The 12,957-nt window shown below is 43.2% G+C and overlaps 1 protein-coding gene across 1 annotated transcript in view; it reads right to left on the bottom strand.

The window, feature by feature from the left end:
- Positions 1–5,105: 5,105 nt before the first annotated feature.
- The window catches only part of LOC145357473 (sodium- and chloride-dependent GABA transporter 1), a 73,608-nt gene continuing 65,756 nt past the window's right edge, over positions 5,106–12,957 (bottom strand). The window contains exons 9-12 of the mRNA XM_080210840.1: positions 11,265–11,405; positions 8,331–8,430; positions 6,327–6,424; positions 5,106–5,303 (exon numbers count right to left, since the gene is read on the bottom strand). Of these exons, the coding sequence (XP_080066966.1) occupies positions 5,121–5,303; positions 6,327–6,424; positions 8,331–8,430; positions 11,265–11,405 (522 nt within the window). The 3' untranslated portion in view covers positions 5,106–5,120. The remainder of the gene's footprint in view (positions 5,304–6,326; positions 6,425–8,330; positions 8,431–11,264; positions 11,406–12,957) is intronic.

Genomic DNA, 12,957 nt, shown 5'->3' with positions numbered 1-12,957 from the left:
CTTGCTGTTAAAATGAGAGGTATTGATCACGTGGACTCAGGCTTTTCCCTGGGCTGAAATGGCTGCCACAAAAGGACACAGGTTTAAGGTGCTGGGGAGTAGGTAAAGAGGAGATGTCAGAAGTAAGTTTTTCAGTCAGAGGGTGGTGGGTGAGTAGAATCGGCTGCCGTCGGTGGTGAAAGCACATTCGTTAGGATCTTTTAAGAGACTTCTGGATAAGTACATGGGACTTAATAGGAGTGAGAGTTATAGGTAAGCCTAGTAGGTAGAGATAAAATCAGCACAACTTGTGGGCTGTAGGTTTTCGATGATTCTGTAAAATACTTAATGGTCGTGCACAAGCGTGTGAACCTTAAGATTTACAATAGTTGTATTGCCGAACATAATATCTTGACAACGTTGATCAAATCATCCCACAACTTCCTAAATTTCAGTGCATACAATTTTAGTTTTGGTAATCTCTCCAAGGTTTAACCTTTGGAGCCCAAATACCATTACAGTAAGCTCACACTGTAATTCCTCCAAGGCCTTATAGAGGTGGTGTCAAATTCTATCCAGAGTGTTGCATTCAATTGTTGCATTACATTTATACCCTGTGTAATATTTATAGACCAAATGATTTGCTTAATAGGTGGGATGTAAGGTATTCCTGTTAAATGAAAAGGCTAGCATTCCATTTGCCTTTCTTATTATTTTCTGGACCTGCTCATGATGCTTTAATGAGGACCACCCCACCCACCCCACCCTCCCCACCTTCAAGTATCTTTGGCTAGCATGTATTCTGTCTGTTCTCTTTTCCTATCTCTCTCGTGATGATACTGTGCCTTTAAGAAATGCATTTTAATCATGTTGCTCTGCAAGCTGTTTGTTTCACGTAGACCCAGGTATTTTATTGGTGCTGTGTTGTCTGAAACCAGTATCCTTTATTGTTGCTGAAGCAGTATAATTGACATCATGTTGATTTTAACCTAGCTTAATGCAGTGTCTGAGGTTTGAGTGTTCCTGGGATTGCAGAATGGAATTTGATTTGGGGATGATTGAAAAAAAAAAGCTGTTCCAAGGCATATCACCTGACCTGTCAAAGCATTACAAGATTTTGTTTGAGCTGGCAGAAGAAGGCCGCAGCTCTCTCTCTATTCAGAGGCTTTATGAAAGTCCCAGGACTGGGAAACCTCAGTTATTTGATCCAACTTTTAAAGCATCAATTCACAGCAGCTGTTAAAAGCTGAAGATCCAGCATCATGTGAGCATACTTGCTTCTGTGCCAAGTCAGAAGAAGGGTACATGTCTATGAGCTAGTATTTAACTTGGAACAGCAGAGATAGCTAGCTGTTAGGAGAGTTATGCTGCATTGCACTTGATTATTGTAATTGTTATTGTAAATGTTTGTAAAAGTTTTATGTGAATTCTTTTTGTTAAATTTTAATTGTGTTCTTAAAGAAACATTGTTTGATAAAAGCTTTCTGCTGGATCATTTGAATCATACCTGGAATGAAACACCTTATGTTCACCCATGCCAAAATCAAATATAAAACTTGGGCTCTAAGCTAACTTCACAACACATTTTGGAGTTTCTGGCTTGGCTCTTAACACTTCGGCCCTGAGTAGAAGATGTCACATCCTTCACTGAAACCATTTGCCACTGTTTTGCCCATTTACTTGATCTGTGAACTGTTTTTTGTAATTCTATGTTTCCATCTACATTCTGCCTATATTTGTGTTATTGACAAACTTGTACTTATCTGTAAATGACTCTTATTAAAGGTTGTAATAAAATCCTCTTTACATGCAGTATTCTTGTATTATGAGTATTATTTAGATGGTGGGAGTGTCTATGCCTACTAACCTATTTTAAAAAAAAGGGTCATAGTCATTAGTGCACAGAGGAAGGGTAATTAGAACATAAGAACATAAGAACAAGGAGCAGGAGTAGGCCATCTAGCCCTTCGAGCCTGCCCCGCCATTCAATAAGATCATGGCTGATCTGTCGTGGCTCAGTTCCACTTTCCCGCCCTCTCCCCATAACCCTTAATCCCCTCTCTTATCAAGAACCCATCAACCTGCTTCTTAAAAATATTTAGCGAGGCAGCCTCCACCACTTCAACGGGCAGAGAATTCCAGACTCAGTTACACATGATCATGCATAAAAATTTGCTAAGAATATATAGGAGCAGAATTAGGCCATTTGGTCCTTTTGAGTCTATTTTGCCATTCAATTGTGGTTGATATGATTCTTCTCCCTTCTCCCCATAACCCTCGATCCCCTTATTTGCCTTTGGTTCATTAGGGAAAAGAGGATGGGTGCATCTTTTTGTTTGTTATGTAAAGATGATGAGTATTGGAATTTGAAATGAACATTATTGCATAGATGATATGGCTTGCTGTAGTCATATGACCTCTACTTTGAGATGCTCTCTGTAAGCTGCCATTTCATATCAGTTCAATAAAGACTTGTACTGAGACAGCATTGCAATCTTTGCAACTGAGATCAAAGCATAAACTGTAAAAGGAAATTTTGAATGCTTGATGCAAAGCTACAGAGAAACATAAACTTCTGACAGGACCAGACAGACTGGATTCCAGGATGTTGTTTCCTCTGACAGCAAGGTGTAGAACAAGAGGTCACAGTTGCAGGATGGGGGGAGTAGACCGTTTAAGACTGAGATGAGGAGAAACTTCTTCACTTAGGGTGAATCTGTGGAATTCCCTCCCACAGACAGCTGTGGAGGCCAAATTATTGAATACATTTAAGAAGAAAATAGATTTCTTGATTTGAAAGGAGTCAAAGTGTATGGAGAGAGTGTGGGAATATGGTGTTGAGACAGAGGATTAGTTACTGTACTGAATGGTGGAACAGGCTCAAAGGGTTGACTGGCGTCCTCCTGCTTCCCACCCCTCCCCCCTTTTCTACATTTGCACTAAGATTAAAAAAGGAAGCAAACAAACACAAATTGCAAAATTATAAAGAGAAAATATTAGATATCTCAACTCCTGAAAAAAGAAAAAGCAACTTAAAGTAATATACATGATTTAAGTAGAGGTTTTCACTCTGCCCTTGTCAATCTATTTGCTTTTCAGATGGTGGCAATTTCTTATCTTTATTAAAAGAAAATTAATGTGCTTAATTTTCAGATGAAGCAAAATGTGCAAATAAAGATTTGTGAGGCCCCAGTGGAATGAAGGCCATCCCTGTTTAAATTTATTATTGTCACCAAGTGGAGACAATAGACAGTGGATTGTAGTTAGACAGCACCACCAAGTGGTCATCTCAGGAGGTGCCTCTCAGACATTCAAATGGTATGAGATTTGCCAGCTGCTTGGTTTAATTTTAGTGTGCTTATGTGGACAAAGCTATCAAATATTTCAATGTGCTGCAGTCAAACTGCATTCACAAAGTCTTATCAACATAGTAAAATCTCTTGCTGCAGTTCACAAGAACCTATGGAACAAAATCTGGCACCTGTTGGAAAATATTTAGACAAATGAGCAAAGGTTTGGTTGAAGAGGAAAATGTGGTGGAGAGATTTAAGGAAGGAATTCCAGAGCTTGGGGACAGGGTTGCCCAGATCCCACCACTGAACCAGGTTCATTAATTGAATGTGATCAGTTTTCAGGATGGGGGTCTGTGCAATTCCTTGGTTACTAAACCTGACAGTAAAGATTAAAGGATTATCTCTCATAGGCAGATATCACATTCAAAATCAAAGACACTTACAGTGGTTGGCACTGCTGCCTCAGCACCAGGGCTGCAGATTTGATTCCTGACTTTAATGTCTACCATTGGCAAAGTTTATGTTAAGATGTTTGTAATTGCTGTAAAAAGAGTTATGAGCTATGGGGGCATAGTGCATAGTTCAAATAAATATAGAAGAAATCCAATAGTTATTAAGTATTGGATTCTTACTATAGAATCCCTACAGAGCACAAGGAGGCTGTTTGGCCCATTTCTTGTGCCCAGAGTATCCCAGGCATTGATCCTGCTAAAGCCCTAACCTACACATCTTTGGACTATGAGAGAAAGCTAAAGGATCCAGAGGAAACACATGTAGACAGTGACCTGTGGGCAGAACTGAATCTGTGAGTGAGCAGTGCTAACTACTGTGCTCTCCTGATTTATCTATTTGAGGCTGTGATTTACATGTGGGGAGTTGTGCAAAGGTCCAAGTGAGGAACTACCAAAATTTCACTTGATGTCAGTTATATCACCTCAGCAGAGACCTGCACTGATGGCTGAGCACTCAAACAGCTGGAGCTCTGGTGTATTCAGGCTAACTGAACACGTCCCACGTCCCACGTCCCACGTCCCACGTCCCACGTCCCACGTCCCACGTCCCACGTCCCACGTCCCACGTCCCACGTCCCACGTCCCACGTCCCACGTCCCACGTCCCACGTCCCACGTCCCACGTCCCACGTCCCACGTCCCACGTCCCACGTCCCACGTCCCACGTCCCACGTGGGGAGATCTCATTGAGACGTATAAGATGATGAATGGGATGGATAGGATAAAGGTGGAGAGACTCTTCCCGCTCAGAAAGGACAGTAGGACTAGAGGGCAGTTTAGAACAGAGTTGAGGAGGAACTTCTTCACTCAAAGGGTGGTGAATCTCTGGAATTCTCTGCCTGTTGAAGTGGTGGAAGCTGCCTCACTAAATATTTTTAAGACGCAGGTTGATGGGTTTTTGATAAGAGAGGGGATTAAAGGTTATGGGGAGAGGGCGGGAAAGTGGAACTGAGCCACAACAGATCAGCCATGATCTTATTGAATGGTGGGGCGGGCTAGATGGCCTACTCCTGCTCCTATTTCTTATGTTCTTCTGGCACTGTCACACTGGACACATCTGCCATCAACAGGCACCTGACACATGCTAAAGGAAAGAACAGTATTACATAAAAATAACAAGATGTAGATGTCCCAGCTGGAACCTCACTGCTCTGTGTGCCTGCGGTCCTGCCTTGTGGGCCCTGCTGTTTATGGCTTTAGGTTATGTCTTCTTACTGTTCGCTTCTGGTGTTTATTAACAAGGGGCAACTTATTGGAAGTGAGTGATCTGGCCAGAAGTTGCTGCTGGCTGCACAAACTCCCTGTTAATGAAGGCTGATGGTTATTTATTGTACAAGCTAAAGAGAACACACCTCACAGAATGAACCTTTCAACGTGAGCAATGTGTGGAGTACTCCAGTAGGAATCCAGATCAGCGAAGCCATAGCTATGACCCAACCAATACCCTGAGCCCACTCTGGGTAATTGTAATTGCCATAACGTACAGGTTCAAAGTCAATGATTATAAACACCATGATAATCTGAAATAAAAACACAAAAACTCAAGCTTCTCAACTTTTCATGAGAGGAATGCAAACAAATACATGTCTCTGACTAACAGCAGTGGAAAGGTGTCAGGGAGGGGGAGAGGGGGAGATATTGAAATAATGCATGAATGAGCAATGCTTTTCAATATTTATTATGGCCAGAATTCACTGAAGTAAATTGCCATAATCATACTGCTGCTTAACTGAGAGAGTCAGTCTGCTGAATTACTGATGGTTTCTCAAACAACAAGGCAGCATTTTTATGCAAAGCATCATTATTAAAGGAGATGTACTCCAGCATTATGAATTTAGCCTTCCAGTTGTCTTCCCTTCAAAGAAAATTGGTGCTCGTGGAGCGGCACGGTAGCACAATAGTTAGTCCTGCTGCCTCTCAGCTCCAGGGACCCAGGTCCAATTCCAGTCTTGGGTCACTGTCTGTAAGGCTTTTGCACGTTCTCCCTGTGTCTGCATGGGTTTCCTCCAGGTGCTCCAGTTTCCTCCCACAGTCCAAAGATATGCGGGTTAAGTGGATTAGCCGTGCTAAACCGCCCCTTAGTGTCAGGGGGGTTAGCAGGGTAAATATGTGGGGTTACGGGGATAGGGCCTGGATGGGATTGTTGTTGGTGCAGGCTTGATGGACCAAATGGCCTCCTTCTGCACTGTGGGGATTCTATTTTTCCCTAATAAATATACAATAAAACGGTCATACTGAGTTTCACAGTGAACGCAAAAAGAGTGATTTTAAGCAGTTCAATATAAAGCAAAGTTTTCACATGTTATAAACTTCAACTAATTCATTAAACACAGACAAGCTCCCCATGGGCTCCATAATTCACCAGGTGGGATTTTGCAGCCCTGTCACAGTGGTGGGGGTCAGGGGGACTGGAAAACACAGCAAACAGTTCAAAAGTCCATTGACTTCAGCGGGACTGGAGAATCCTGCCAGTGGGAGGGTGTGTAAAATCCCCCCCCTGCAGTTTCTTTGTTTAAGTACTTGAGCTAATTGATGATACATACAAGGATCAGTGCAGTAGACAGCAACCAACACGCACGGAAGTAAATATTTGGTCTTTTCCCCACCATCTCTTCAATGTTCTGTGACAACCGAGGTATACCTGCAAAAAAAAAATTAAACTGTCCTTGTAAAATCTTGCTGAAATTTTGGCTGGGGCAATAATTTACATAATGCCCAAGGGTTTTAAAATCACAATTGTAGAATGCAGCAGGAGGTCATTTAGCCCATCGACTCTGCACTGACAACAACCCCACCCAGCCTCTATCTGTGTAACCCCCACGTATTTACCCTGCTAATCCCCCTGACACTAAGATGCAATTCACCGTGGCCAATACGCCTAACCCGCACATCTTTGGAGTGTGGGAGGAAACCCACCCAGACACGGGGGAGAACGTGCAGGCTCCGCACAGGCAGTCACTCAAGAATTGAACCTGGGTCCTTGGTGCTGTGAGGCAGCAGTGCTAACCGCTGTGTCACCCACAATGATCTATGTGAAGCAAAACATTTACATATGTTTAGCTTTGATAATTTTGAAATGAGTCTGTTGCATTAAGGTATCACGATGAAACAAGCGTATGACATTTCGATAAATGTGGCCGATATTGTTACAATTTGTGCTTCTCAGAGTGGAATTCTTTTTGGATTGGTGGCACATTTTCCCCATTTTACCATTTGTCAGGAAAAATCAGCCAAGGGTTTGTTGGTGTGAGTGCTTTAATAATAGGATTAGTGTGGCATCAAATTATTCATTGAAAATGAAATGAATTGGGCCAGTACAGGATACATATCTGCCTTGAGTTCTTTTTTATTCTTTAATGGATTGTGGGCATTGCTTGCTCAACCCTAATTTCCTTTGGGAAAGAGGTGATGAGCTGCCTTCTTGAACCATTGCAATCTATGTGGTGTCGGCACACCCACAGTGCTGTTAGGGAGTGAGTTCCAGACCTTTTTTTTATTCATTTGTGGGACATGGGCATCGCTGGCCAGCAGTTATTGTAGCCTAGTTGCCCTTGGGAGGCAATTGAGAGAGTTGATCATATTGCTGTGGCTTTGGAGTCACGTGGGCCAGACCAGACAAGGATGGCAGATTTTCTTCCCTAAAGGACATTAGTAATCCAGGTGCGTACATCTGGCAATTGACAATGGTTTTGTGGTCATCAGTAGATTCTCAATTCCAGATACTTTTTTGATTGCATTGAATTGCCACCATCTGCCGTGGTGGAATTCAAATTGAGGTTCCCAGCACATTAGTTGAGTTTCTGGATAGCGATAAGCCTACTAGGACATCGCCTCCCCTGCAGGAAACCTGTAGGTGGTGCTGTTCCCATTGTCTGCTGCCCTTGTCTTTCTAAGTGGTAGATATCACAGGTTTAGAAGGTGCAGTTGATGGAGCCTTGGTTATTGCCAGTGCATGTTGTAGATGGTACAGACTGTTGCCATAGTGCACCAGTAATAGAAGGAGTGAATTCTTAAGGTGCCAATCAAGCAGGCTTCTTTACTGAATGGGTGTGCCTCCAACAAGTGTTGTTGGAAGCACACCCATGCAGTAGAGACTATTTCATCGGACTCCTAACTTGTGCCTTGGAGTTGATAGATAGGTTTTGGGGAGTCAGGAATTGAGCTAAGCACCGCAGGCCTCCCAATCCCCGACTACACTAGTTGTTACAGTATTTAAGTGGTAAGCTTCTGGTCTGTGGTAACCTCCAGGATGTTGAGAGGAAGGGATTCAACAATGTAGTGCTGCTGAATGGTTAGATTCTCTCTTGTTGGGGATGCTCATTGACTGGCACTTGTGTGGCAGGACTGTCACTTGCCACTCGTCAGATATTGTCCAGGACTTGCTGCATACGTACACAGGCTGCCTGGTGAGAAAGGTGAGGAGGAATAGGAACAGGAGTTGGCCATTTGGACCCTCAGTATGCGAGGGATCACAAATGGTGCTGAACATTGTGCTATTGTCAGTGATCTTTGCGATCTGTTCATGATAAGAAACACAGCAGACGTACCGTAAAAGCAGCAAATAGCAACGACCTCAAAGAAAGCGAGGAAAACGATGGATACTTGAGCAGTATAGTGATCCAGGAGCTGGAAAACGTAAATCCCACCCTGAAATGACATTAGATCCAGACCAACGTTAAAAAGATGCTTTGGACTGAGAGACACAAGCACATTAGCACACAGGTGGCACGACAGCACAATGTTTAGACTGCTGCCTCGCAGCGCCAGGGACCCGGGTTCGATTCCTGGCTGGGGCCACTGTCTGTGTGGAAACTGAACATTCTCCCTGTGTCAGCATGGGTTTCATCCTACAGTCCAAAGGACGTTCTGGTTAGGTGCATTGCCCATGCTAAATTCTCCAGTATATCCAAACAGGCGCTGGAGTGTGGCAACTAAGGGACTTTCACAGTAACTTCATTGCCGTGTTAATGTAAGCCTTACTTGTGACTAATGAATATACTTTCCACATTAGTGTTCTGACCCCAAAAGAGAAAATGCTGGAAAATCTCAGCATTTGTGGCAGTATCTGTAAGGAGAGAAAGGAGCTGACATTTTGAGTCCAGATAACCCTCTGTCAAATCTTTCTCTTTTGGAAAGGCTGTTAATATCAGTCCATAGAGAGAATAGAAGGTGTGAATGGCAGAGAAGCTGAAATTAGAGGGTAAACTGTGACAGATGAAGATGTGGGGGGGAGGGGAGGGAGGGATAAAATTGAGAAAAAGGGGGGAAAAGGGATGCAAAGGGGGAGAAAAGGTAAGGAAGGGGGGATGAAATAGGGGGAAAGAGTGGGGGAAAATAAAGACAGACAATAAAGAAATAAAAGGTAAAGAAGAGTTAAAAAATGAAATGAAATGAAAACAGAGAGTTGAAGTGGGATAGAGCTAATCATCTGAAGTTGTTGAATTCGATGTTGAGATTGGAAGGCTGTAAAGTGCTGAGCTGGAAGATGTGATGCTGTTCCTCCAGTTTCAGGTTCCAGCATCCGCAGTAATGTATTTTTATCGAGGTCTGACCCAACTGAACTGTCAGAATCAGGGAGACAAGAGGCAATAATGCTCAAACTAAAAGCTTAATAGTATTAAGAAATAGAGAATGACCATCAAAGCCAAACAGGCCCACCTCCTTTTAAAAAAATAAATCAAAGGTTATTAAATCACATCTCAAATTGTGCAGATTAGGTAGATTGGCCATGCTAAATTGCTCCTTAAGTCTCTCAAGAGGTGTAGGTTAAGGGAATTAGTGGGGTAAATGTGTGGGGTTACAGGATAGGACGGGAGGGGGTTAGCCTGAGAGAGATGTTCTGTCAGAGAGTTGATGCAGACTCGATGGGCAAAATGGCCTCCCACTGCACACAGGATTAAAGATTCTCCCTCCTTAAGATGAGGCATTTGAAGGGGCAGCACAGTGGCACAATGATTAGCACTGCTGCCTCAACGCCAGGGACCCGGGTTCAATTCCGGCTTTGGATCGCTATGGAGTTTGCACATTCTCCCCGTGTCTGCGTGCAGTTTCCTTCGGGTGCTCCAGTTTCCACCCACAGTCCAAAGATGCGCGGGTTAGGTTGATTGGCCGTGCTAAATTGGGTCAGGGATTAGCAAGGTAAATATGTACGGTTACGACCGGTGCAGACTCAATGGGCCAAATGGCCTCCTTCGGTACGGTAGGGATTCTATGATGAGGTGGGGGTGTAACGACTGGTCCTGGGTTTTGTATTAACGAATGGCATCATGTTAAAGTTGAGATCAATTTCAGTGGAGTTTTGCTTTAGTCACTGGCCAAGCATAGCGACCTCACCAGCAGCCGGTAACTCCCAGTTCTCCAGCTGCACGCGATTCTGATAGGCAGGACTGAGATTATTACAGCTACTGGAGGAAGTAACAGATCCAGTGAAGTTTCAGGATCCGATTCGGTCTGGATTTACCCTGGAACGTTTGACGCAGGAATGTCAGGCTAAACGGAACCAGCTGTTTCAGTGATACAAATGTAATAAACTGTACAGCTCCCAGATAATAACAACAAAATGTGCTGGAAATACTCAGTGAATCTGGCAGCATGAGTGGTGAGAGAAAGCGAGGTAATATTTTGAGTTAAATATGGCTCGTTTTCAGAACTGGAAGTTTTGAACCCACTTCTGAAGATCAGGCTTATTTGACTCGAAACAGCATTTTTAGCATCATTTCCTGTTGTTGTTTTACATTTCCAACATCTGCAGTATTTTGCTTTTATTTTAGTGTGGAATTCCCAGGATGGTTAAAACAAACTTACTTATAATCCCCTCAGCTGTGGAACATTGCAATTGTATGATTAAATCCACCTAATGTATGTCCAAAGTTCGTGCGTAGAATCCTTACAGTACAGAAAAAAGCCATTCTGCACCAACCACAGCCCCATCCCCATCATCGTACCTATGAACCCCGCTAATCTCTTGACACCAAGGGGCATTTTAGCATTGTGAATCAACCTAACCTGCACATCTTTGGATTGTGGGAGGAAACCGGACCACCTGGAGGTATTCCATGCGGACAAGGGGAGAACGTGCAAACTCCACACAGTCACCCAAGCTGAGAATCAAACTGGGGTCTCTGGCGCTGTGAGACAGCAGTGCTAACCACTGTGCCACCAGAAGTAAATAAAATTTAGCCAAGCTGGAAAACGCTAAAACAATATGAATAAAAGTGTTGAAGTTACATTAGCCTTTTGATCCAAATAAAGGATCTTTAGATAATACTCAGATACTATTAATGTTCACACTTAAGGTGGGATTTTCCAGCCCCACCTCCCATTGGAATTGTCCAGTCCTGCCAAAAGTCAGTTGACTTTTGGCTGGGATGCTGACTATCGCAAGGTGGGTCGTTCCCCCCCACCCCCACCCCCACCCTGATGGGGCGGAAAATCCTGACCTTAGATAATACCATTTGACTGACACTTGGTGAGAGATGTACCTGTGTGACATGTGGAATTCCCAACAGAAAGCCTACGAAACAGACACCAAACACCACTACCTCCTTCCTTTTCAAATATTTCAGTAGGCAATCTTGATAGGCGTCCAGTAGACTTGTTACCATCACCTCAACCATAGCAAACTGCAAAACAAGAGAGAAATAGGAGACACATCTGTGAAGTAATTGCATGGATAAATTCTTGACTTCTTATGGAATGCAGTATGTTTCTAAACTAAAATCCCAGCACCATTGCTAACACAATTAAGTACAGTTTGCTCAGTAGAAATATAGAATGACTAGTCCATTACCCAGAATCGAAAGATCCCCTACTTAAATTGTTACGCAGTGACAAAATTTACCTTCAAAGGGCCTACGCCCAAAGCACAATCCACTGTGGATTGGATAGACAGCACGGTGGCACAGTGGTTAGCACTGCTGCCTCACAGTGCCAGGGCCCCAGGTTCAATTCCGGCCTGTGTGTGGAGTTTGCACATTCTTCCCATGTCTGTGTGGGTTTCCTCCAGGTGCTCTACACTCCAAAGATGTGCAGGCTAAGTTGATTGGCCGTGCAAAGTTGTCTCTTAGTATCGGGAGGATTAGCAGGGTAAATACGTGGGGTTACGGGGAGGGGGCCTGGGTGGGATTGTTGTTGTTGCAGGCTAGATGGCACTGTCGGGATTCTATGAAGCCATCCTATGTGTTTTCACACCACAGGCCTGTTGTGTAGTTCTATTATTTGCATTCTTTAATTTAAGAAAACTTGTTTGTCGTGGTGTTTTAGATTTGGTGCTAAGCTTACTAACAATATTAGCGTTCAGAGTCCTGCTGATTTGCTTACTTGGTGTACTACTCAAGCTTTATTAAGTGCATTTATTTTTAATTACAAAGACTGCAGCATATTAACAGCTGTGTACATATTCTATCTTAAGAGGGAAAAGCTTATGGTGTGGAACTGGGATTTGTAACTTAGTGAGTTCCTATATAGGATGGAACAAAGCCAAGACAGCCATTTTCATATATAACAAATATAATAACCCAGGAGTCGGCTGTAAAGGAACAGTGCTTTATTGCACAAAGTAAAGCAAAACCGCAAGCCTGCGGAGAACGTGGACAGATCCCAACTAGGACAATGCAATAATGGCCACACTCATGGGCCTGCTTTATACAGGACTCAGTACACAAGCACCACTTGGTTAGTTAATTACCAGTCTCCCCGGGAGCTTGTATTCAATGAGTCGCACAGGGAGGTCAGTGATTCCCCATGCAAGTCTTGGGGGTTATCACAACTAAGTAAAATTACAAAGAAGCAGATTGTGGGTTTAATCGTCTATGCGTGCGTTTTGATGAAAAGTTGGGAAAAACTGGGGTGAGTTAATACACCATTAGCTTCTGAGTCAGGTGAGTCAGGCGGTGAACGGTTCCTCAAAAGATTTCTTATTAGGATTAAGAAAGCTTCTAAATAACATTGAGCAAAGTGAGTGAGACTGAAATGGTGTATTTTTTGGTATTCGCCCCTTCTTAATTTAATCATTGCGTGGAAACTTTAGCAAGACATTAAAACCCATTCCAGTCCAATCCTGCAAATGTCGTTAGTCTTACTGATGAGAGATACAGTACAGAAAAGAGTCACTAGTACATTCTGCGTATATTGAGTCATAGTCGTGGATTCATACAGTGCCAGAAAAGATCCTTT

This window comes from Carcharhinus amblyrhynchos, chromosome 23, assembly GCF_965287045.1.
Source record: "Carcharhinus amblyrhynchos chromosome 23, sCarAmb.v2.hapA, whole genome shotgun sequence".
NCBI lineage: Eukaryota > Metazoa > Chordata > Chondrichthyes > Carcharhiniformes > Carcharhinidae > Carcharhinus > Carcharhinus amblyrhynchos.
This window is presented reverse-complemented; position numbering and strand designations above follow the sequence as displayed.